The sequence below is a fragment of the Rhipicephalus microplus genome, unplaced genomic scaffold (assembly GCF_043290135.1).
Source record: "Rhipicephalus microplus isolate Deutch F79 unplaced genomic scaffold, USDA_Rmic scaffold_123, whole genome shotgun sequence".
Classification (NCBI taxonomy): domain Eukaryota; kingdom Metazoa; phylum Arthropoda; class Arachnida; order Ixodida; family Ixodidae; genus Rhipicephalus; species Rhipicephalus microplus.
The window spans coordinates 528,512-553,610 of NW_027464695.1; the positions used below are offsets into that span (position 1 = coordinate 528,512).

The following is a 25,099-nucleotide window of genomic DNA, read 5'->3' on the forward strand; positions in this document are numbered from 1 at the left end:
ACCAGACGGGGAGAGCATGCATTAACTCTAACCTGCTCACTATTTAAGCACGCAGGTGAGTTAATAGCAAATACGCTGACGTGGTAGCTTTTGCAACTTGATGCAACATAATTTTAAACCTGGAAGGATCGACAAATGCCATTCTCAATCATGAAAGTTCCCGATTTAACAAACTCATTTGTGGGATTTCGTTAAATCAAGGTTCAATAATGTTTTCCCACAACTAGAAATAAAACTGCGAAATCGATGAAGTGGTAATAGTCTTGAAGTCTATTATAAGTGAACATGACTTAACTAGTGCTTGGTTTCACTTTAAAATTACAACATTTGCCCTCAAAACAAATAAGTAGACGTGTATCCAGTCAGTCTTTCTAATTAATTGCAGAGACAAGTGGTTCTCCGAGAAAGTAACTAATAAATCTCTAACAAGTGCCCTCTAAAAGGTCAAACCATGTTATATGTACTTCACAAGCAATAACTTTAGAATCTGTTCACACCTACATAAAAGAGGCATTTTGAAAAGCCGTAAAGGTTCAGCGCACTTGTTGGAAACTATGCGAAATGATTCTTTTACAGGAAACCTCCTGCTACAAGACACAACACAAACGTGCGTCTAGAAACACTGCTTGCCATTGGCACAAGAGAAATGCGCCCACCTTCATTGCCTAATGATTACAGAAGCTGTCACAACAGGAGACCATGACTGTTACAAGCTGCCACTCTAGCGTCGCCAGCGCGAAGTCGGCGACGGGAATGACAGCAGGTTGGTTCGTTCCGTACGCAAGCAGAGACAGTGAAGAGATCAGAGACGTGAGAAAACAAAACAACTTTACTCTAGTAATATTGCAGCACACGGAATCTAATACAACACTTCAATACAACTAACAAAATACATCAACACTTGATACAACTAAAGAAATATATAACAGAAACAATAGATCAGCTTACGAGAGAGAACTATTACAAACTACACAAACTAACAACAATAGAACTACGGATGAGAAAGTTCGAAGATATAAACAGGTGAAGGCATACGTGTGATGACCGGCAGCATTGTGTCCCCGACGATCAGATGCGAGAAGTCGAAGAGAGTTCTGGCACGACTGCGATGTCGGCGGTGTTGCAACGCTGGTGGCTCCGGGAGGCTAGTGCTTGCAGGTGACTTCGAGCAGGTTGAGCTAACTCGAGGCGAAGTCCCGATGTCTACGTTGCAGACGTTAATATCGCGTCACAACTAGACGAACGGCTAAGTTTAGGTGGCCAGCCGATACAGAGCCACACTAAAAACTTCTAGAAGAGATGCTTGTTGATCTGTTTCTACACCATCTTGGTCAGCGACTAGTCTGCCTAGCAGGGCAAAATCCTGCGCTTAAATCCCCCTCGTGTCTCCTCGCTCTCTTCCTTGGGGACAAGAGACCTCTACATGGGTCCAATCATGTGCGTTTAGTTGACGGAAACTCCACCCCAAAAATATTTTGACCCCACTCCTTTTTAATTGAGAGAGGGCCCGCAACTAGCGAGAGTGACAACCTGTCGGGTTGTTGTCATACGGCTTGGCCACCAGAGCGTTTCCCACGCTTTTCCCCGTGGGAACGGTGAAACGTTTGGCTCCCAGCCGGTGTGTCTCGTAGTCTAATCCTTGTTCGGGGTATACCGCGGCCTTCTACGACCTTGCAGACGCCGCCACAGTTACAAAGGGATTAACCGTCGGCGGCGACGTTCTAAGAAGAGCACCCCATTTTGCACTTCTCGGCTCCCTTTCATGCGCCGCCGTTTCTCACGGTCAGTCGGGGAGTACGGCGCCCGTTAATTGCCGTGACGCGGTGTCGCCAAAAATGGCCGTCCGTGACATTGCCCCCCACTTTCAGAATGTTATTCATAACATTTGTTGACACGGAGGGGAATTTTTCGACAACAAGGAACAAAACACCACCAATAAGGGAGACATGAGGGCTGTCCCTCTCATACACAACATAAATAGGCAGAGTGCATCAAAGTACCAACAAAAGGAAAAACAAACAATCGTTAGAGTACCAGCTTCAGTTACACGCAACAATATCAATGCGCCATACAAACAAGAAGAGAAAATAGCCGTGTACGGCAGCCATCAATACAGAATACACTGCACGAATGTATACTACGAAACAAAACGGAACAGATGCACTCCTCTACTGTAGTGCAATCCTTCAATGTGCATTACAGCAAGTAAAAACAACCAACGCACCACGCAATAAGAAAATAACTTAAAATACACTTCTTATACAATGAAATACGTACATACAAACAGAAAACAACCGACGGAAGGAAAAAAAACATGCTCATAGACCTCAAGTCTCAATGCGCGCAACGACAACTGTACCGGGTCACGCCAATCTTAATCAATTTACGAGATCATTCGGTTTATGCTAACATCTTCCTCAAAAGCTCATTCATGCCACATCCCCATGGCAGTGGAGGCATACGATGCCACACTAAACCTTTGAAACAACTAGAAAAATGACACATTTTCTCGGTTTTTACCTTAGGCAAATTTTCGCACTCATGATTAAACTAATTCGAGGCTACTTTCAGCCTTTGGCTCGGCGGTTTCCCTTCTGAACAACTTACACCGCATCACGTAACTTGCAAAAATTATGACTGAAGTCTGCATCTGCAAAGCAACCATACTTAGCACGCACGTGCAACAATTCTTCAAACTGACCACCCCCTTTTCTCAATTAGATTCGCTTGAATCGCACACGATGGGGTTGCGTTCCCGGCGGCTTTCGAGCACGCCAGAGGTTACAAAAAGCACGAACGCCAGGCTGTGTCCTGCTGTCACGCCTCATTCTGAATTTCGGTCGGCTCCCCTCAGAAATGTGCAAGGGACGCCAGAAACAGGGGGGAAGCCTGGGTAATAATGTCTTTGTGGTCGCCCCCACGCAGTACTTAGCCGTTGTGCCTTTTCGACTTTGAACCTTCGGGCAAGGCCGCTTTCCCGAAGTCGTCGAAATGAACCGCGCGTTTCGTTCGGGTGACGCACCTCCTTTTCCCCCTCTACACCTGGCTCGCCGCTTGTGCCCCCATGAACGCCACCATTGACGTTTCTTGAAACGGATTAACGGCCTAGCCTTTCGTCTCTGTCGGGACGGAGTGGGACCAGCCCTAGGCTCACGCAGTGTGGTACGCTTCCTCTTCTTTCATTTTCGGCGATGTTTGCGTACCTCCTTTCCCTCCATGTCATCATCATGTCGCTTCGCGACCTCAAAAGTTGGGAAGCTCGTTGGAGCTGGTGCTAGGTCTTCCCTCCCGATGACGCTTATTGAACTCTGCATCACGATGGACTGTAGGGCCAAATTAGCTTTGTCAACATTGATGAAGCCATTAACTGGGCCCTCTCCGACGGCATCGCTGCATTCCTGAACCGTCGTGTCCTCGCTCTGATTCGCCACTGTGCTAATCATGCCTACATTTGACGATGTCGAAACGTACTCTTGAGGCACGAAGGAGGTTTCCAGCATCTTGCTGGGCCCATTAGGGCTGCTGGCACTCTTCTCATCCATGCAAGAAGCGTCTTTCGACATTGTCTCTACCTCCAAACCGGCCAAGGCCTTGTTCTCAGCATACTCTACCTTGATGCATTCTAGAATACGCGGGCACTTTTCTGGCACGATCTCTGGTTCTAGCACTTCCTGCCACACTTTAACGTTCATCGCTTTCCGACGCGCCTCGCTTTCAGACTGTTGTCTTTCTGTTTCGCGCTTTCTTTCAGACTCTTGTCTGAGCTGCTCTTCTTTTGTCCAGACAGACGTTCCGAATATCCGGAGCATCTCTGCCTTAACTACCTCGTTGTTCGCGTTCTGCTGACTGAGTCGCGCAACAGCTTCATTTGCCTCGCAAGGCAGAACCGTGAGTAGCCCTTGACACCATGTGTCTCGCTCAAATGACAGTTTCTCGCCGGCATCGCCGTGCTCACTGCTGGATCGGCTAACCCTGCTACCCTCACTGAGGCGAATCTTTAATTGCAGTAACTGCACTTCCCGTTCTCCGGCTTCCCTTGCCGCTTCACTTGCCGCTTCTCGTTCTTTCGCCCTTTCTTTGCGCTCTCTTTCCTTTTTTTCGCGTTCTCTCTCCCTTTCTTTTTCCTCTCGGGCCAGTGCCCGCTTTTCTCTGGCCTGCGCCTGTTCCTGCTGCTCCTTAATCCATTGTCTCAGTTCGGCGCCCTCGAGGCCTAACTGTTTACCGTACGCGATCCACTTATCAAAATCCCTACACTCCATACTGCAAACTGTCACTATAATGCCACTATAAAAACAGCGCAATTATTGCAGGATGCAACCGCTTCAACTGTGCGGCTCTATCACCACGCTGTCCACACGGTTCTCGTTCACCCCTCACTGTCTTACTCTTGTACGGAACGTCCTGTCTCGCGGCCGCCAGTTTTGTTACAAGCTGCCACTCTAGCGTCGCCAGCGCGAAGTCGGCGACGGGAATGACAGCAGGTTGGTTCGTTCCGTACGCAAGCAGAGACAGTGAAGAGATCAGAGACGTGAGAAAACAAAACAACTTTACTCTAGTAATATTGCAGCACACGGAATCTAATACAACACTTCAATACAACTAACAAAATACATCAACACTTGATACAACTAAGGAAATATATAACAGAAACAATAGATCAGCTTACGAGAGAGAACTATTACAAACTACACAAACTAACAACAATAGAACTACGGATGAGAAAGTTCGAAGATATAAACAGGTGAAGGCATACGTGTGATGACCGGCAGCGTTGTGTCCCCGACGATCGGATGCGAGAAGTCGAAGAGAGTTCTGGCACGACTGCGATGTCGGCGGTGTTGCAACGCTGGTGGCTCCGGGAGGCTAGTGCTTGCAAGTGACTTCGAGCAGGTTGAGCTAACTCGAGGCGAAGTCCCGATGTCTACGTTGCAGACGTTAATATCGCGTCACAACTAGACGAACGGCTAAGTTTAGGTGGCCAGCCGATACAGAGCCACACTAAAAACTTCTAGAAGAGATGCTTGTTGATCTGTTTCTACACCATCTTGGTCAGCGACTAGTCTGCCTAGCAGGGCAAAATCCTGCGCTTAAATCCCCCTCGTGTCTCCTTGCTCTCTTCCTTGGGGACAAGAGACCTCTACATGGGTCCAATCATGTGCGTTTAGTTGACGGAAACTCCGCCCCAAAAATATTTTGACCCCACCCCTTTTTAATTGAGAGAGGGCCCGCAACTAGCGAGAGTGACAACCTGTCGGGTTGTTGTCATACGGCTTGGCCACCAGAGCGTTTCCCACGCTTTTCCCCGTGGGATTGGTCAAACGTTTGGCTCCCAGCCGGTGTGTCTCGTAGTCTAATCCTTGTTCGGGGTATACCGCGGCCTTCTACGACCTTGCAGACGCCGCCACAGTTACAAAAGGATTAACCGTCCGCGGCGACGTTCTAAGAAGAGCACCCCATTTTGCACTTCTCGGCTCCCTTTCATGCGCCGCCGTTTCTCACGGTCAGTCGGGGAGTACGGCGCCCGTTAATTGCCGTGACGTGGTGTCGCCAAAAATGGCCGTCCGTGACAATGACTTATCCCAACACTGTCATCATCAGTAGCAACTGCATCACCAGCCTATTCTACACTCGAACCTGGATATAACAAAATATCGGTTTGAGTGTAGAGCTATAGGGCTAGGAATACACATTTAAAACGAATTTCCAGATATAACGAACTCATTTTCGTGTGAGATGCAACTTTGTTACAATGAGGTCCGAGTGTATGCCCACGAAAGGATGAAGGCCTTTTCCAATGATCTACAACTTACCCCGTCTTGCGCATGCAAGACGGGGTAAGACGGGGTCTGATTTCATCATCATCAGGCACACAAATTTGTTGTTACCCAAAAGCAAGCCACACGGCAGGGCATTGGCAGTGCTGAGCATCAGTCGTGGACAACAATGTCCAAAAACGGTTTGTAAGAAAGCTCTGTCTCAATGCAGTAACAAAACATGCCACGCAACTTTAACCACACTAATGCTGATACAACTAAGGCCTCACCTTGGCTAGTGCGTCACCCTGTACGACTGTGTTGGCCGTGAGCAAGAGTGTGACAGTCTGCAGGAGTTTCAGTTCCTCGATCCCGCTCTCCATGAGATTCCAGAGGCAGGTGATGATGTTCACAGCTGCCGTCTGTAAAAGGGTTGCCACTTGAGACCACAACAGCCTTTAAAAACTACAGCAGAACCTCGTCCATACATACTTCAAGAACAAGCCCCGCCGCGGTGGTCTAGTGGCTAAGCTACTCGGCTGCTGACTCGCAGGTCACGGGATCGAATCCCGGCTGCGGCGGCTGCATTTCTGATGGAGGCAGAAATGTTGCAGGCCCGTGTGCTCAGATTTGGGCGCACGTTAAAGAACCCCAGGTGGTTGAAGTTTCCGGAGACCTCTACTACAGCGCCTCTCATAATCATATGGTGGTTTTGGGACGTTGCACCCCACATATCATTATCATCATTATTTAAAAACAAGGAAAAAAAAGCATACCATCCCGGAAAATATACAATCGGAATTCACTTTTAAAGCCTTGCCTAGATTCACTTGATAATGATATTTCGAATGCTGAAAACCAAGAAATCATACAAAACAGGAATGTTTCAACGAGGTTTCGTTGTAGATCACGGAAGAACAATAAACAAGCTGAAAAAAACACATGAACGCATGACAAAGAGATCACACTTTGCACGAATCAAAACCATAATAATAATGGGGGTTTAACGTCCCAAAACCAATACACGTAGGCTTGTGCGAATAGCCAATTTTAGGTTCGAAGCTAATAGTGTATTTGGTCAAATAACTAGCAATAGAATTCTAATGGTATATATATCACATATTATAAAGAAAATGGACATATTTGTGATGACCGAACTAACCTGCACACTACTTTATTAAAATTGAAGAAAGGCTTGTGTTAAAGCCATTCTTTTTGCATTGAAGAAAGTGAAAACAATTTTTAATAGTAGCAGGATTTGACTTTCGGTAGAACACAAGTGATGCCTGTAAAATACATCAAGTTTTAAAAAGTGTTAAAATGTGCATTTTAAATTAGCTTTTAAACTTGTAAAGTAAAGCAATGTGAGAACAGTATGTTCATTTAACCTTGAAGTAGGGTTTCGCGGCAGTGCGAATTTTTACTGGGTGCATGTTTCCACGTCTCGGCACCACTTTCCCACAGTGAAACCACTTTTACAAAAGGTTACATGCAAACTACATACCCTTAAACAAGTGCTTTCATGGCATAGCACAACTCCACTGCAGTGAAACCACCTTTACAAGATGTTACATTCACATTAATATGCATCTATTCGTTCCGTCTCGAATACTTCAATATCTTAAATAATTTAAATTTTCTGCATTGTTGGTTCGAATATTCAAATAATTCGAATATCGGCGCAAGTTTAAACACATTGTTGAGAGGGACACTGTAGCGGAAAGCTCCGGAAATTTCGAACACCTGCTGGTGTTCCTTACTGACATTGCACAGTACACAAGTCTCTAGCGATTCAGTTCCACTTAAATCCCGATCAATGGTTCCAGGATTCGAACCCACGACCTTCTGTTCAGCAGTCGAGCGCCGCAACTGCTACAGCACCACGGCTCACAGAGCATGGAACAACTACAAGGCACGCGGGTTCTCAAAAGTGCCCCTAAATCCCGATACACGGGCACTTTGACATTCCGCCTCCACGTGGGCACCATAGCCGCCCATTCACCACTGCAGTTCTTGCAATGTTATCTCTTTAATTAATACCCCAGATGTTATGGCACAGTCTATAACCACTACTTTCATTCAGTTAGATTTCCTTGGTATCAAACATCCCAATTCACAAGACTCAACTCACCAATGAGACTGCTTCAAAAGTGATCAATTTCTGGATGGCAGACAGGCAGATCTGAACAATTTTCGGGTTCCTCGTATCACAGCCAAGGAAGAAGGGCTCCAAGATCTCCGGGCTCTCGGAAAGCAGGGCTGCACGAAATTCAGTGGAAATGTAGCAGTAAATGAAAAACTCATTCCCATTACCTTTGACTATGCCTAGTTACTTTCAATTACTTTGACAGCAAATGCTACCCAATGTTAAGGAACACTAAGGAGTTATGCAAGTGCATACGGTACAATTCACAGAAACTCGAATATTTTACTGTCCTTCAGCGTTCCTCCAAATGCTAATGCATTAAAAGACTCAACAGTTTCGACACTTATATCAACAAATACGTCCACAATGAACAGCTACATTAGTGAAATTGAGAGTTCATCGCAGATAACTCTGGCAACATTAGTTGGAGAGATCAGTGTTTCTGGTTCCATTCTTAGATAGTTTTAATAAAAAAACTATTATTGTCACTGAACAAGAACAATTGGTTGCATTTAAAGGCACTACTGTTTTTATATATATCGTAAAACCATAGTCAAAGAAAACAGATACTCATAAAGGCAACTAAATTTGTTAAAATTACATTTAGAATTATATTATTCATGAAGACTGAATAGGCAATAGCCTTTCCCACAGACGACGGCCAAATTCATGTGTGTGAGGTGTGCATCATGCTATCATTTAAGCTAGAAGAGTGGTCGTAGCGTAATTGATGGTACCGTGTACTTGACACTATCTGTAAAAAGCAACCATATACGACGATCTATACATTGTCCACTTGAGATACATGCAATTAACTAAGCTAATGATACAGATGACTCGTTGTGACAAAGTTATGAATTTCACTTTCACATCACTGTTTTCACTAGCAACTGTTCAAAGTTCTATCTTGTGTCAATCCTTCCAGACTTCATAGTCATGACAGTCACTGAAAATTTAATGACAGCTCAGGTATACCCTGAAGCTCGGTTGAAAGGCTGCGTGATCACATACCAAGCCTGAGGTCATGGTGCTTGGATGCCGCATTCCGAACTTTGATGATTCCAGACTCCGCCGCCTGTAAAAGAAACCAGTTTTGCAGGTAAATGGCTTGCTGATGAGAACGAGGTAAAACTTTAAAATTTATATGTAGCTGAAATATTGGATTTGAACTGAACAAAGAAAATGCTACTGCTATTATTACAGATGTTGGTTGGTGCTGGTGTGCCATTTGCATATGGCGTGCCATTCATCAGCCACGCTATCAAACAGTGAAGCAATGCATAAATTGTGTCAGCACTAGATACAGCAATTGGTGCAATGCGTCGCCACTTGGTATCATTGCAGCACGCAACCCAGTCTATCCCTAGTGCATACGTTTGCGCAATTTCTTTTCTCTTTGTGCATGCGTCTTAGAAATCTGGGTGTTCTCTATTTTTCAACAAAAATGCAGACGCGTTGTCAAGCTAGCGGGGCCCATGCATTTGGAGCAGAATAGAAACGCAACCTGCATCTCAACGAGCGAGCCTGCACACAAGACATCCTAGAGGTTGTTCTATTCCCTCCATCGACAGGCATGCATGGCACAATGGCAACAGCAATTAAAGGAGTACTCAGACGAATTTTAAATATTTTCAGGTCATTGCTCCAAATAAAAACATGGGTGTCGAGAACCCTAAAGAGAGTGTCAATAGAGCTTGACACATCGACTACATTTTTAATACTGCTACTTTAAAACAGCAATGTTCGACTCAGTGTAAAGGGAGCGGTTTCACAGTGACGAGTCCACACAAGCCTTGTGCCGCAGGTACACTGCAGCTCACAAAATACAAGCAACAGCTCACGGTTTCCTGCCACTCACACGCCGTTCACGTAAACGACGACTAGCGAATTGTCATCCAAAGACTACAACAGTGATGACTGCGATGTAGGCTGCGAGCAGGACACAGATTTTGCAAACCCAGCGAAGTGTGTTCACTTGTCATGATAATGTTCATTGCGGTGGGGTTGGCTTGGAGATGCTGGGAGACGAAAACTTTGAAATCAAATTAAAATATTTTATACGTGCAGCCTGGCTCTGGTATGGGGAGAGCGTTTATAGTGTACACCATGGAAATGAAAAATGTCTCTTTTGTGATACCTAAAATTGTGTCAGTACTACTTTCTCCTTTAAATATGGCTCTAGGCCGCTAGTCGAGACAGACATGAGGAATAATTCACACACTGCACAGAGCTTACTTCCTTATATCTAGTCTCCACTACCACATTAAGTATTACAAGGTTATAGCAACATCAGGTCTCAGTGGTCAAGGCCATACATTTGAAACCTGCACAAACCTTGCTTTGCTGTTTGTGTTGTTTTCTTTCTTTGTTTTTTCTATGTTAGGCGTTTCTGTTTTCACAGAAGGAATGCTCAATAAAGCTTTTTTCTGCCCTTTTCTCTCATAACAGCGTTACTAATGCTGGCACGCTAACGACCGACTATCCTGTTTGATTGGCACATCAAATAACAGTGGAAGGCACGCTATTACCTCCTTCAAGGGCGGGTGCTTCTTCTTCGCCTCATTGGAGAGCAGCCGCAGATCATTTTGCAGGTTTTCTAGAAGGCGTTTCTCCGCCAGACTTCGCTCGCCCATCGCCATGGCCCCGTTCTTCTCAACCAAGGCTGCCCCTGGGCCGACTGCATCAACAATTAAAGAGGTTCTCAACTAGCACTGACACGAAATTTCGTAAGGAAGATCACATCTGATACAGAATCATGTGGACGCACGGCTGTCATGGTGAATAGGGGAAAATGCAGCCGGTAATGAAGAAAGTTTCAAATGGCGAACTTGAAGGTAGTTAAAGAAGTAACATTGAAGCGCAGTGAAAGCCGCAAGCATGGACGTCAGTCATCAATAACCTGATTGCCAACGAAACGTGTCATTTTTATACATGAACTTTCGAAAATTCCAGTGTTATCAATGAGGTTCATGTTAGCTTGCAAAATAAACTTTACTAATCATGACATGGACGCAATTTTACCAGCATGCTCTAAAATAATACAGAAGTTTTCCTAACATTGTGGCACGTCCTGCAGCGAGAGGTGGTTACAGTTTGTGCGGGTGAAGCCTGATCACATCAGTATAACAAAATGAACAAGTGTGGCAATACCAAAGGTAAATACAAGCTATAACATGTTTAACTTCTGAAGTCTGTCATGCACAATCGAGTGAAAAAAAAATCAGCACCTTTAGATATCTTTATTAACTCGGCTGTAATGTAAACAACCAATAACCAGCTATGCCATGAGTTTGTGTTGACTGCCATGCTGCTTGCGCGTACTCTCTCACAGTCGTGGTGCACACTGCTACGCACGGCACTGTTTTGTGTGGTCAAGTGGCAAAGTGTACTTATAAAACACAAACCTGGTCCTGCCTCCATCAGTCCTCCCTGAAAGTGACACTGCAACTGGGCTCTCTAAAAAACATCCCTATATAATAAAACGTAGTGCACTCAAGCAGACAGTTATTCGAGCTGACAGGTGAGGTTTCCAGCCATGATGAGTGGGTCATTAGCTACTTGCTGCCACAGAAAAAAAAAAAGATACGAAATTTTTGTGTCGGCACTGTCTTAAAGCAGTAAACTAATCACAGAAGCCAAGCCAAGGAGCTTTTACCCTAAATGCACTAAGTAAAGGTCGAGCCACGTCAGCCCATAAATTTCAAGATGCCATTTATTACACTTGTGCATTGTCTCTAAGACGTTCTGTGACAAATCATTGACCCCATACCTTTATTAAGGTTGCAAAACATTTGTACACTTCTGCAACACACAGAACAGAACACTACCTGAAAAACTATTAAAAAAAAGTGAAATTTTGGTATGTGTTACCTTCGTGACCGTTTGACGGATTCTCTTTTACAACAGTGAACTTTGACATATAGTACTAAATTCAATTCAAGGAAGTTAGCCAATGGAGATTCTTTTTTAAAAATAATGTCAGCACGAGAATTAACAAACGAAAAATAGAGTAGTGGCTCCTTTGTCTGCTCCGGAAAACGTAGAAACTTCAAACGAAGCCGTCTTCACTCTGCCGTATGTAGCAGATGTGCTGCTGACAGATTACTAGACACGACTTTTCTAATTTCCTATCATTGCATTCTCACTTGACTGCCGATAAGCCTTTTATGCACTGGACATTCTTCTCACTCTACCTTTTTTCCCCCCATCATCTCATGATTACTGCATCAATAGTTAGGTACCACTATCGAAAAACATCTGTTTGTATCGTACCAGCCCCAACTTGCATTCGTGATGTGACTAAATGCATATAATTCCACGTAGAACAAATTCACATTACACTATAGTAGCGTATCAGTAACATTTAGGAGGAAAGAAACCTGGTGTTGGCAGGTCAAGCAATGCACAAAACAAATAAGTGGTGGAAAAGAAACGAGCATTTAGTGGTGGCAAACCTACGGGTGTTGAGCCTCTGACTGGATACAGCCGACACAAAACACACAAAGTTGAACATTGCTTCAAGAGACCGTTGTCATACAGTGGACATACGCAAAAATTTTAATAGTGACACGAATTTCCCATTGTAACACTGAAAAGGAGCACAAGCTAAGTGGAGCAGAAAATAATAGCGCTGTAGATAGAGTTCTAGGTAACACAATAGAGTTGTAGATAACAAAAACAGCTTTGATCAAGATAAGCAGAGCTAGTTTATTGCCTTGAAGGACACCTAGTAAGACATGCTAGGTACAAAGGACAAAGTTTACAGCAGGTAAATGAATGCTTACAATTTACCTAGTTTATTATTATTGTTGTTGTTATTACTATTGTATAAACCCCATGGGAAATTGTTTCTTGGCAACTTGCTCACATCACGATGCCCTCATGTGCAAAGGCATCCAAGCTTGAACGACACAAATCTGTACAGCGGGCGAGTGCTACAGAATTGTCAAGTTCTACTGAATATATCTGCATTGGTATCAGCTGTTCAATTAAACACTCGTATTTCCGAAACTGGAAGCAACACTCGCCGGCTTCGATGGCAGTTATTAATAGGCAAGCTGTAGCTGGGTAACTTAAATCTGACACTCGAAAACTTGACGCAGTGCCTTGCCCGGCCGTCACATTGTCAAGGGCGTCGAATGTAAGAATCGATGAAACTGCCGCTGCCTTCGAATTGGATCGTAAAGCGTGCAGCGTTCATCAATCTTTGTAAATGAAAAATGTTTCACGTACGCAGATCAACGCCGAAACCTTGAAACCGGAGTGGATGAGTCATGAATGTACTTTTTTTTTCACTGTGCAAGCCGCTAATGAAGTGCTAAATTCTTATGAAAGCTTAATGAGAACGGATCCGATACGAGAGCTAGAACAACGATACAGTCGGGCGCTGCCGACTTTCGAAAAGCACGGTGGATCATCTGGAGGCGCTGATAGCGGCGTTATCAAAAACACGCCCCTTTTCTACGGTTCGACACGTTTGCAAAGCCACGGCGTGCGAATCCGAGAAAAACCAAAACCACCGCTCTCGGTCGGTCGGTCACACTGCACCGAAGTTCGTAAATCGCAGCAATTTTTTTTTTCAATAGTTTCGGCGAAAATTAGCGCCCGACAACAAGAAAGGAGGTCGTTTTATTTCGCAGGGCGATGCGCGGCCGTGCACTAGCGAAGATGCGCTGCCACACGGGGCAAGGAGGATCGGCTGTCGTCTCACCTGTTCCTTGAAGTTTACACAGCCGGCGGCAAAGCCCACGTACGCCGGAAAACGCAGCTTTTGATAGCGATCGGGCCGATCTTTGGACCACGATGCAATGTACACCTGCGCCACGTTCAGCGGACAGGTAGCAGCGCCTAGGACAGATTACAACACCGGAACTGCAGGCCAGTTCAGAGCAAGACGAAACCGAAGTTCGCTGCAATAAGGCCTCCGGGCTATAAGCAGTGCCAACGCGCAGACAGCGCTACGATCAAACGCACGCTCGCACTGATCAGCACTTTATAGAGCGGAAAAAAGTTCATGTACGGCTGGCGTGGCGGTCCAGTAACGTGTATTCACTCTTGTGTGTCTTTCGCTAACGAGATTAACGTAAGACAGGTGTAATTACCTTGACCGCTCAACTAGGAACTGGTCGTCAATCACGTTGGGCGTTCCCGCATTGCTTGTAGACTTCAGTGCTTAATCCGCGCACACTAAGGTGCACTCATCCAGCGATCGACGAGCATCGGTGCGCAGTGCATTTAAAAGGTCAATCAGGAAAGCAAAAAAAACCGGCGGGCACTCAGATCAGCGTAGCTGCAGGCATTATTTACAAAATCCAGTTGGCACCTCTGTGCACGGCGAACATGCGCTCGGAATGCCGCCATGCGGGGGCCTTAAAAAACTAAAACTTTTCAAACACGGCAGCTGTGACGTGCATAAAAATTTTTTTTTTTTGCATAAAAGCATAGCATATGACACCTGTAATAAACGTAGTATCAAAGACTTTGAGATAACAGTCACTTAAGATGTGTTGGGCAATTTTTTATCTGGCACGAATAATGAAACGAATAAAGTTACACCTGCGCTCGTCTTTCTGTAAATTAGAGGCCAAGTAAATTTTCAGTGGGCATAATTAGATTATTTTTGCTTCAGTTACACGTGCAAACACTGGTGAAAGCAACGTTTAGAGATACTTTTCAGCTTCGGAACTCTCCGCTTCGCCTTCGGGGAGCAGGCGACAGGCTGCAGATCCCGCCACCGCGGCGCTGCAATCCAACTTTGCGCCAAGCAAACGAGGGTCGTCTGCTACAGCTAGCCGCAGCGTAGCCGGTGAGCAGCGTTTACACAACAATGCGAATTCTTTGTTTGGGAACGAGGTGTATAACGTAAAGCCCAGATGTGTGTGCGGCGTCTTTCCTGGCCATTGGTAAAAATAATAGCTCGCATAAGCGCGGTGCTAGGCGAGCATTTGTCGATTAAAGAGCCGCATTGCCACCCGGTAACTTCTTGTTCTTTCCAGGTAGTAAAAACAAAATTTAGAGCCAAATTGTATCAGTCACGTCTCACAGAAGCAATGGTAAAAGCCGTGGCTCATCTCGCTCAAGCTTAGTCGTTTAGAAGCTACTTTTGTGAGGCTTAGCGCAGGGATCTTCGGCCTTGTGCACATTAACTTTGCGCAGCCATAAGCACCTCGGCGGGCCGTACCCTAAAGGAAGTTGAAAGCAAGCCATTGCTGTAAGGCACTAGCCACGTTTCAAAACCTACTGAAACAGCTCTACTTTTCTTTATTTCGAAAAACACGCGTCTGCCGACGCTATTTCTCTGTTCAGCTACTATATGAACCAGTGCACTTTTTTTCTCCTGAAGTATTCAGGTTTATGGGTGTGTATGAGTGGATAATACTTGGGATCATTAAAAAGGCAAATTTTGTAAAAATCGGGAAACATAAGTGCATTGACAGAACACTTGTCACTGTCGCACATTAGTAAAGAGCGCTAGAATTTCAAACAAGCGCATCGTTGAATTGCTGCAGCGATTCGGCCTTGTGAGCAGCAAACAAAGCATTAGCCGATCTGTTGTGTACCTATACCGATTCGGTGATTTTGCTTGTTGCGTGATGAATGTACGATGGACACTTTAGGTAAATCTTCAACTAGATCAACGAGAGTCACTGGGGATGCAGTCTTCAATTTTATTGATTTTTTTCACTCAGCCGGCATACTTCGTTTTTTCTGTTCTCTATCAGTGCGGTAGCACAGATCAAGCGTTTCCTTGATTCGCTGGTTGCAATTTTCACCTTGTTCTTGGTTGTTCTTGCCATTCAGTTTTTTTTTTTTTTTTTTTTGAAGCTGGGGGGGGGGGGGGCGTTCTCTTTAAATAAACGACACAAGACACACATACCTCTATTAACACCAGTCGTATGTCCATACAGCCCTTGTAAATATTTCTTAGCAACGCGATCCTTTCTCTGTGCCAGTAGGTATATTTCTTGAATTCTGCATTGTAGAAACTATTACCGGACATTTTTCTGCCTATAAAGAACCGCCGAACTCTAGTTTGTAGGGAAGTTGAAGCACACTTTTTTTTTTTCAATCGCTCAGAAAAGCCGGAGTCCTCCGAAGGAGCGGGTGCCTGTTGCCGGAATTCTTCTGGTAGATCGCAAGGCAGCAACAGTTGGTTGTGGTACAGGTACCCTTTCTCTTGCGGCTTCATGACAAGTGCAATGGGAGGTTCGGAAACAAGGAACTGCATCACTCCTCAATGCCTATGAACTTAAGGTCGATTTCGACTTTTTTCGTTTATGATATGCTTATATGTCTTGACGATGTCGCTTTCTTGAAAGCGAACATTGTTCATTGCGGGTCTTTCCCAAAATTTCCCATGGATCTTTCCCACTTCTGCAGTAACAGCTGGGCGGATGGCGGAGAGAAGTGGCATTTCTCGGTGCTTTTCCTGTACTCGCTGGTGCGCCTGGGTACAAAAAAAAAATGTTATGATGTCCGGAAGGTTTGAACTACGGCGAACTGGATAGCAGCAACAGTAGAATCAACCTCGGGAGACGCAGTACATGCACACAAGCTCGGTGTGCCTACATGCATGGTCGTGTCCGCATTGTCAACAATCGGAGAGCTTTCTACGTCGTTCAACCTGTATTCGTTACTGTAGCCGTCTAATTGTCTTCAGAAGACTTTGGAAGCATGCCACGTGTGCAGAAAGCGACGTGACACACACAAAGAGGGAAAAAAAAACAAGAAGTGTGACCCAACACCGTCACGGAATGCACGAAACTGGAGTACAGTGGCTACTGGAGACAGCGGAGAGCAGCCGATTACTTGGCGCCACCATTTCTTCCTCCGTGCTTGGTGCAAAGCTAAGATCCCTCCATAATTTTGAAGGTAGCGACATTAAGGTGTCGACTGCAGCGCCCCCGCACTACCTTGGAGCAAATCACGCCCGCCTCGAAACAAGGAGTTCGGAATCTCTCAAATAAAAATTATTCAGCACCACAAACGAACATGAAATGCTACGAGACGACCTGTAAGCTGTGCCGAAACTACTCTATTACAGAACACCTACTAGTAATCACCAAAACTAGTGTCTAGAAAAATACATTTTCTATTTCTAGTATGTTTCTAGACTTTGTACCGAAACTGCCGAAAAACGTCACAACGTCTCACAGGTAAGCCAAAGTTGCGTATTTTAGCCACACTTTAGGACTAAATAATTAAAAAAAACAATTAATTTTGAGTCAAAAATCAATTCAATGCGTATTATTACATGTTTGTTATTATTTTTGACTGAGTTGTCCGGTACAACAACATAGGCTGTTAAATAACCCAGATCAAGCCAAGCCAAATCCACATACCGATGTTTCGTATTTTTTACGAATGCTGTAACCTCTGAAATGCGCTGCTGTTTACAAGATACTCGTTTTTGTCTGGCAGTTCGTTTTCAATGAGTAGCGGACCAGTAGCGTTCGCTGCAAGTCGCCTACGGCTCAGTCTCCGAAATCGCTCATGCTGCGCGCCGAGCATCGACCTGCTGCTTGCGCGTCGTCGTCAGTCGCTAATACGCAAGACCAGCAACAGCGCTCGTGCCGGTAGCATGTCAGACGCGCACCTTCCAAACTGCCCGCCCATGACTGCAATCGTGGTCACCAAGAAGAACCTGCCTTCCTTCTCCGAGAAGAGAGTGGCCCCGCCACCGTCGCCGCTGACCGTCCACGATGAAGCGCTGCGCCAAGAGTCGAGCCCGGTTCCTTCGAGCACCGCCGTCGAGTCCGCTCTCCGCTCCGCTCTCGGCATAGGGAATTCCGAGCCCGGCGGCGCGAGCCCCACTGCGTCAACAGCAGTTCCTGAGCTCGATGCCAACGTTTCCACGCAGGACCCCGCCATACTGGACTGGAGCCTGTGCAACCCGGACGCGGAAGACAGAGTCGCCGAACCCGAACCCATGCCGACGAAGACCGATTCTACTCGCATACGGCGCTTGCATCACAGTGGCGAAAACGAAGGCGAGTCCACTAGCAAGACAGGCAGAGCCGAAAGTTCTCATACGGACCGCTCCACTCTGTCGACCGCTCCGCTGTCCGCTCTGCGCAACACGAATGAAGCCGAAACCGACAGTGCTCTGGAGCAGTCGTCGACGTCCGCCGCTGTAAGGCGTCCCTTCTGACTCGAGACTCGTTACACTTTAGTGATCATTCCTTCCCTTTATTCGGGTGTTATTTATGTATAAACGATCGCCGCCGCCCCTTGTTCGGGCGTTAATGTTTATCTCCAATCGAACAACATCTCTTTTGGGTATTATTTAAGTGTTACTGGTACGTGTTGTCTAATAAAAGTGAGTGCCGATGGTTGTTTCCCTGTCTGCAGACGCAAGTCGGTGACGACTACGACGCGGGGGCGAACTCGGCGCCCACGCCTACTAAACAGCGCCGCCGTCGGCGAAAACGTCAGAAGAGTGCAAAGATAAAGTCGGCAGGCGTGTGTCTCTCAGATGGCGGCTGTAGTTCGGACGAAAACGGCGCGGTCACTGGTGACGAGCGTGACGGAGAAGGCGTGGATGCTGCCGGGTGGATTTCAGAGCTTCCGGCCGGTTTGATTTCATCGGCCGAAGATGACGACGACGACCCTGTCTACAGTCTCAAACCGCTGTTTACAGGTTGGTTAGAAGTGAGAAAAACAAGTTAGATTATTGCCTAGGTTACTGGAAGCTTGCCGAAGAACTTACTCTCTTTCTTTCTATTTTTTTTCATTAAAGGCAAACATGGGTCGTCGTCGTCATCTAAGAAGTCAAAGCCCAGTAAGGATAAGCGGCCGAACTACTTTGTGGCAATCCAAGTGGATGACGTAAATGTGAGAGCCACTTTTTCTACGATTTACTGCTGCATTGTGACATCAAAAAGATGGGAGAGAGAAACACTAACAGAAGGAACACGGGCAGTGTTCTCTTAGCGCCTAATGGTAAATTTGATTGATTGATTGATATGTGGGGTTTTAATGTCCCAAAACCACCATATGATTATGAGAGACACCGTAGTGAAGGGCTCCGGAAATTTCGACCACTTGGGGTTTTTTAACATGCACCAAATCTAAGCACACGGGCCTACATTTCCGCCTTCATCGGAAATGCAGCCGCTGCAGCCAAGAATCAATCCCCCGACCTGCGGGTCAGCAGCCGAGTACCTTAGCCACTAGGCCACCGCCGCGGGGCTGCTTAATGGAAAAGAGCGTGAAATAATGTGGGACAATATGGAGATAGTCCCTTGGTATTTCGCACTCTTTTCTATCGTCATGTATTACCAACTCAACCAACAGTCTGCCTCTCAATACCGTGATGCACTTCTCAGAAACTTCTGTTAGTTGTGCTTACTTTAACGTGGGTATATGTTCTTATTGGCACTGCACTTGCACCCTTATTGACATGGTAACATCCTCTTCAGACCCAAAGACAGCTTAAAAAAGCAATCAATCATTTTCCAATATACTAATGGAAGAATGTTTGCACAAATATACCCACACCTTTCTGTTTAGATCTTGAATCACAGATCAGAGCAGTTGTAGTACATCATCTGATTGCTGACACCCCGAGTCATTCTTTTTGTCTCCTGCCACTGTCTTTTTTGATACCCCACGTCCTGAAACGTTCCTGAACCTGGGGGTGTTGTGGAGCACAAAAGTCTCTTAAGCGCTGAAAGGGTGCTCAGTCTCTGTAACCATTACCTACAAAAATGAAGAGCGTTTGCAAGGTTCACAGCGGTGCGAAAGAGGATACAGAATATACACTTTATGCCCAAAATAATGTTTATGTAAGTGTTCAGCTTGCACGACACATGGTGAGTCACGTTCTCATTGCCCAGCAGCAGCGTCTTTAAAGGGACGAGTGTTGAAGATTGGGCGAGTCGGTTCATCGTACTTGAACTGGTATAGCGCATTACGGGGAGTTGGAAGTTAGCGCTCTGTCCTCTTGTGTCGGTCTGCTCGGCCGTTTCTTCTTCCCCGTAATGCGCTATACCAGTTCAAGTACTTTAAAGGTACACTGTGGTTACATTGATAAATTATACTTTGAAAACTCCAGTGTCATTAATTTCACCACCACAGCCTTATTCGGTTGAGATAATCCATGTCAAAAGTATCACTTCGAAATTTTCCTCCGAAATCTTTCATGGTGACGTCACAGATTTCAAAGTGTTTTTTTCATATTTTATCCACATTAGCTCAACAAAATTGCTTGAAACTGTATGTTAAGTCTCTAGCATCCCCATAAGACAATGCACTTCACTGTAGTCCATCAGGAACTAAGCGGGCCCTAGTTGACACTGTCCGAACCCCCAACGATGTGCGCCAGCCCTTGAAGAAGGCGTGGCCACCCATATTGTCTTTCTGAGCCTTTTCTCCCTTGTTGTGGGTGCTACGGAGAACAGCGCCTCGAGCGGCAAGAAAGGGAAGTACACAATAGGGCGCATCCCCGCGACGGAGACTGCTGAGAAGAGGCTGGTCAGCAATCTACGTACCCACAGCATGTATCGATACCAAGTGTCTTCTCAAAGCTAGTGTGGTGTTGTTGGCACGGTGAAAGGGTAATTTACTTCTTTGAGAAAATTTCTTTTATTCCCAAGTGTCCCTAAGTGTCCTGTCTGGCGCTTCTACGAGCGTATGACTTTTTTTCCATAAAACTTGCAGTGTCTCAACAAACTTCCTGAACGAAATATTAACGAGAGCACAATTTCACCAGGTCCACAAAGCAGCAAAGAAAGTCCAGGACCACATGCGTACCCAGGAACCCAATATCGCAGGAGCGCTCGTCGGCATACCTACCTTGCATATCACCCTCCTTGTGCTTCGAGTGAACGATGGAGACGACTCACTACAGCGGTATATACCTATTTGAGGTTATCTATGCTTTCGTGCTGTGGCATCGAATAGCTAACGTAATTTCAGTCGTCACTTGGTGTTTAAATGTAGCTTTCATTAAAGTTGTTCAAGCAGCAGCATTTCCTAATTATGTGCACGTGTTCAAGAAACACTACAAGCGCTACTTAATGTAACTTTTAGGCAAAGTTAGATAAAGGGTTTTATGAAGTTTGGTTGAATACATACAATGCAGTCAACATACGAATGTCAGCTCAACATAACAAGACAACAAAAAGGTTATTCTGTGCGGGTGCACAAGTTACATTCATCATAATGAAACAAAAGTATAGTGTGTCACCAGATGTACTCGAAGGAGCCAAGTTCAGAGCAACAAAACTGCACATTAGTGAGGAATAAAAACACGGTGAGACTGGCTATGTAATAAGATTCATGTCTCAAATTTCAAGTGCAGATAATTCAACTTTATTTAGTTCATTTAAAAAAAGTCTTACTCCTAAGGTGCATTCCAGTGTGAGAATAGAAGTGCAAAATGCTTCCATGATACGAGTGAACATGGACACCAGACAAAGAGGCGAGACAACTGCTAGCAGTGGTCCTGTTCTTTCTCTGGAGTTCTTGTGCGTGTTCGCTAGTAATATGGAAGTGTTCAGTCAATACCAACATACCCAGTTAAGTTCTTTAAATAAGCAGTAGGGGAGTCGTGCAGATTACCGAGAGCAAGGTTCCTCGATCTGGCACTGTATTGCGGCGTTAATTATGTAACGTCTGGACGCGGTCAACTCCTGGTGATGCCATGATTACAGAAACACCAGTGAAATCTCTGCAAGAGTTGCGTAGGAAACGAAACGTTCTTGGTAAGGTAGAAATCAAGAGCTCTTGACACGAGATCCCTTTTAAACGCAGGCAAGCCCCGTCAGTTTATTTCAGGGAATGCAGCTTTCATTTAGAGAAACTATTTGATCACTTTCAGAGCCAAGGACTCGCTGAGCCGTAGTCACCAGGCTGTAAAAGATGGCCTTGAAGCCGCTCCCCTTGTGCTGCAATTCCAGGGGCTCGACCACTTTCAAAAAGAAGTCAGTACATCCATTTGTGACTTAGGTATAACATTTGTGTTTCGATGCTCCAAGCACACTGCTAGTCAAAATCACGACAGAAAAGAAAGAAGACGTACAGTTGGTGTGACATGTCCAAAGGCATGTACACAGGCTGGGTAGCCACACACCTCCACCAATTATCTGAAGAGCATCAAGTCCACCCCATAGATTTATTTATTTGCTCCTGTTCCACCGTTGTTTAGCTCGCAGAGTTGTGGCCATGCAGTTTTTTGGCAGTAATGGACACCAAAAACCCGTGATCTTTCAATCCAAGAACTGTCCACCCCTCACCTTTACACCTGGAAAGCAGGAACTGTCGGCAGGCCACTGTGAACAGTAGATCAACACTTCGTTTTAATTTTTTCATCCATTACAAAGCTTGTTATTTTTCAAAATTGGCCAATGAGGGAAAGAGGGTGCTTCGATAAAGCTTTTCTTAAAAGCCAGGAGCATTTCCAGAATTTTTTTCGAGGAGGTCTTTCTTTGCTTTATAGATTTTCACGCATGTGTTTGTTTGTGCATGTTACATGTACGAAATGTAAAAATCGCATAAGGGGTTTGAACACCTCTCCCAACCCCCCTTCTCCCCTATGGCTATGCTACCACAAGGAGTGTGTTTCTAAAAATTCTCATTGAGGTATTATGTAGTAGTAAACAGATGACAGTGTGAAACTGTTTGGTCGTGTCATATGTGATTTCCCAAAAAGAGGATTTAAGCAATGACTACATGATAATAACAGCATAGGTACTAGATAGGACGACTAGGAAGAACACAGAACACAGTGCTGACCTCAACTAACCAACCTCGGTAACTAATTGTTACTGATGATTATGTACTGACACACCATAGCAATATTTTATTAAGAGTTAGCATAATACAAAGAATGGCATAGAAGCCTTGTGGTCATCAAATGCATCCTCTGATGTTCTTGAATGTTTTCGTAAGTTTGAAACATCGCTATTGAAGGTCCTGTATGTGAAAGCAATCGGCGAAGACTCGGTGTCCCGGCTCAAGGCCATCGCTCAAGTTTGCCGTGAAGAGTTCGAAAAAGCAAACTTAGATTTGTCGGGAAACAAGGCATTTGCGCCACATCTCACACTGGCGAAACTGAGCAAGCAAAGCAGGAGAAAAAGCGTACGTAGTGCAATTTTATATTTTTCCAAAGCTGCCCTCAGGGAATTCTCGCAACCAGGTGGCTTATTTCTTTTCTCTATGCTCGTTTGCGGTTTCTAGGGGATAAAGAAAATCCAAGACGAATGGTACGCAGCGTTCAAGGATGAGACGTTTGGGACGCAGAAAGTGAACAGCCTTCAGCTTCTGAGTATGTCCAAGCCTAAAGAAGCAAAAGGCTACTACTACTGTAGCCTGGAGCACACATTTGGTAAGATTGGCCATCCGCTTGACATGCATAGATTGGCTCTTGGACGCAACCGCCATTATTTCCCTTTCCAGTTACATAATTAAAAATGTTCTTGTCTCGGTGCTTTTACAGTGTAACAGACGTAACTTTATGAAGTATATTGAACATACCAAGAGTACTGTGTCAGATGAGACTTTATCCTAATGATTAGATATGAATAATGATGAAAATTTATCCTCATTCTTGCATGAGCCGTCCATGGTATCCGAGCAGTAGTTCAACAGAATTCGACAGCGGAATTAGACAAATGGAATAACTGGGCACAAGTTATTCCGGGTAACTCAGGGACTTCCGCTTCCTCCTCGCTTCCATGTTTGCTCCGGCAGCGCAGATTGTGTTCCAATCGTGGATTGATAGGCCTTGCTTTGCGCCAGAGTCGAGCGCTCGCTCACAGAGTCCATCCATCGGCTGCTCCAACTCTGCCATTTCAATGCAACATTAATTCCATTTAGCCCTGTACTGTTTCAGAATTGTGTTATCTAACAAACACACGTCCATATGCCCTATATATATGCTGTATTTGTAGCCCGAATCAGAACATTAATAACATTGGCGTTTTGTTGTTACACAGGCAACTTTTCAAGGGACCAGGAAAGCGGCGACCACAGTGAATGCTGCGCACCAGCACCGTCAAAAGCTTCGCAACGCAAGATTGACCAGAAACTACTTCAAATAGATGCTGCAAAGCAAGAGGTTAAACGTACAATATCAACTTTGACGAACGCAAAGCTTCAGCAGCTATCCGAACTGAAGCAGGAACCTGCTGAAGCAGAGCTTGAAGTGTCTGATGGGAACCTCACCATAGTGCCTGAAGATGAAATCTCTACGTAGTAGAATGGCATTTTATTTGCATTTCTCTAATTTTAAGCACACAACAAAACACCATGACAACAGGGGCATCCTCCAGCAAATGTTCCTGGCATTGAAAAGATGTGTTATATTAAAAAAAAGGGCAAAGCAACATAAAGCGACATTTTAATGAAGGTTGTGAATAGCTTATTTCAAGTTGTGTGTTACTTCTACCCGAGTATCCTAAGAAATATAAGTTGTGAGACTAAGGTTCTGCTAATAGTGGTCCTTCATGTCCCGTCAATCAAAACTGAAAAACTCAAGAAATTTTCATCCAATAGAAGCATTATATTTAAATAGTCATATCGATTTTATAAACACAATTACAGTTTGTACTTAGCATTTCTAATCTGTGATGACGGCTGATGGAGCATCACCTGACTCCGATCGCACTGTTCCAGCATCAGCTGAATTCATCCACTATTTATTTTGTTTATGACAATGCTTTTGTGGACATAATTCTCAAATGTCCCAATATGTAATTTGTAAAAATGGATTCACCGAACTTCGTGTAAGCAATGCAGCGTTTCAGTGAAATTTTCAATCAATGTACCCCTCCACCTAAGAGAAAAAGCTCGTTGACCACGGCAAGCATGCTAATCCAGTTGAATGTAATGATAATTTTATAAATTCATGAACTATAGCATGGATCGCTTTGTATTACTCCACTTTGTTGATATTCTTTTATTCTATACAGTGGAAAACTTCTTGCTGATCCTAAGATGATATAATTGTGTAGATGCGCCAGCGAATCACGTTCGACGATTTTATGATGTCTTAGCGGACGCTGGCTCTTTTTGTTAACGGTGGTCTGGCATAAACCGTATTCGCTTGTGACAGTAGGTTGGGTAAACGTATGAAAACTTTTATTTTTAATAAAAGAACATGTTAATGCAGCAAGTCGTCATCACAAACAGTTCTCTGGTAAACTACCAAAGCTATTGCCACGTTGTTGGCGAACTAACTCCGTTCTGTAACAACTCA

At 44.9% G+C, this 25,099-nt stretch overlaps 2 protein-coding genes across 5 annotated transcripts in view; one reads left to right on the forward strand and one right to left on the reverse strand.

The window, feature by feature from the left end:
- LOC119163544 (Mon2 homolog, regulator of endosome-to-Golgi trafficking) overlaps positions 1-14,250 on the reverse strand; it is a 295,128-nt gene extending 280,878 nt beyond the window's left edge. For 2 of the 3 annotated variants that reach the window (XM_075885350.1, XM_075885348.1), the window contains exons 1-5: positions 14,001-14,250; positions 10,428-10,576; positions 8,911-8,974; positions 7,885-8,012; positions 6,044-6,175 (exon numbers count right to left, since the gene is read on the reverse strand). In XM_075885350.1, coding sequence (XP_075741465.1) covers positions 6,044-6,175; positions 7,885-8,012; positions 8,911-8,974; positions 10,428-10,538 — 435 coding nt within the window. In that variant the 5' untranslated portion in view covers positions 10,539-10,576; positions 14,001-14,250. Of the gene's footprint in view, positions 1-6,043; positions 6,176-7,884; positions 8,013-8,910; positions 8,975-10,427; positions 10,577-13,609; positions 13,951-14,000 lie in introns of those variants that run through there. The other variant, XM_075885349.1, reaches the window with a different exon arrangement.
- A 2,953-nt stretch (positions 14,251-17,203) lies between these two features.
- On the forward strand, positions 17,204-24,249 carry LOC142790721 (uncharacterized). Of its 2 annotated transcripts, XM_075885338.1 has the most exons (8): positions 17,204-18,031; positions 18,250-18,538; positions 18,638-18,732; positions 20,612-20,751; positions 21,722-21,824; positions 22,813-22,980; positions 23,080-23,227; positions 23,838-24,249. In XM_075885338.1, exons 1-8 carry the CDS (start codon positions 17,330-17,332, stop codon positions 24,095-24,097), a joined length of 1,905 nt encoding a protein of 634 aa, XP_075741453.1. In that variant the 5' UTR covers positions 17,204-17,329; the 3' UTR covers positions 24,098-24,249. The 2 variants fall into 2 exon arrangements, with proteins under 2 accessions (XP_075741453.1, XP_075741454.1); XM_075885339.1 differs by lacking the exons at positions 20,612-20,751; positions 21,722-21,824 and having other exon boundaries at positions 17,205-18,031.
- Positions 24,250-25,099: the final 850 nt, after the last annotated feature.

Excerpts from the sequence above, each read along its gene's own strand:
- LOC142790721 (XM_075885338.1), top strand. The coding sequence starts at position 17,330 with ATGAGTAGCGGACCAGTAGCGTTCGCTGCAAGTCGCCTACGGCTCAGT. Across the intron at positions 18,539-18,637 it reads TCTCAAACCGCTGTTTACAG|GCAAACATGGGTCGTCGTCG; the intron begins GTTGGTTAGAAG and ends TTTTCATTAAAG. Across the intron at positions 20,752-21,721 it reads GGAGACGACTCACTACAGCG|AGCCAAGGACTCGCTGAGCC; the intron begins GTATATACCTAT and ends GATCACTTTCAG.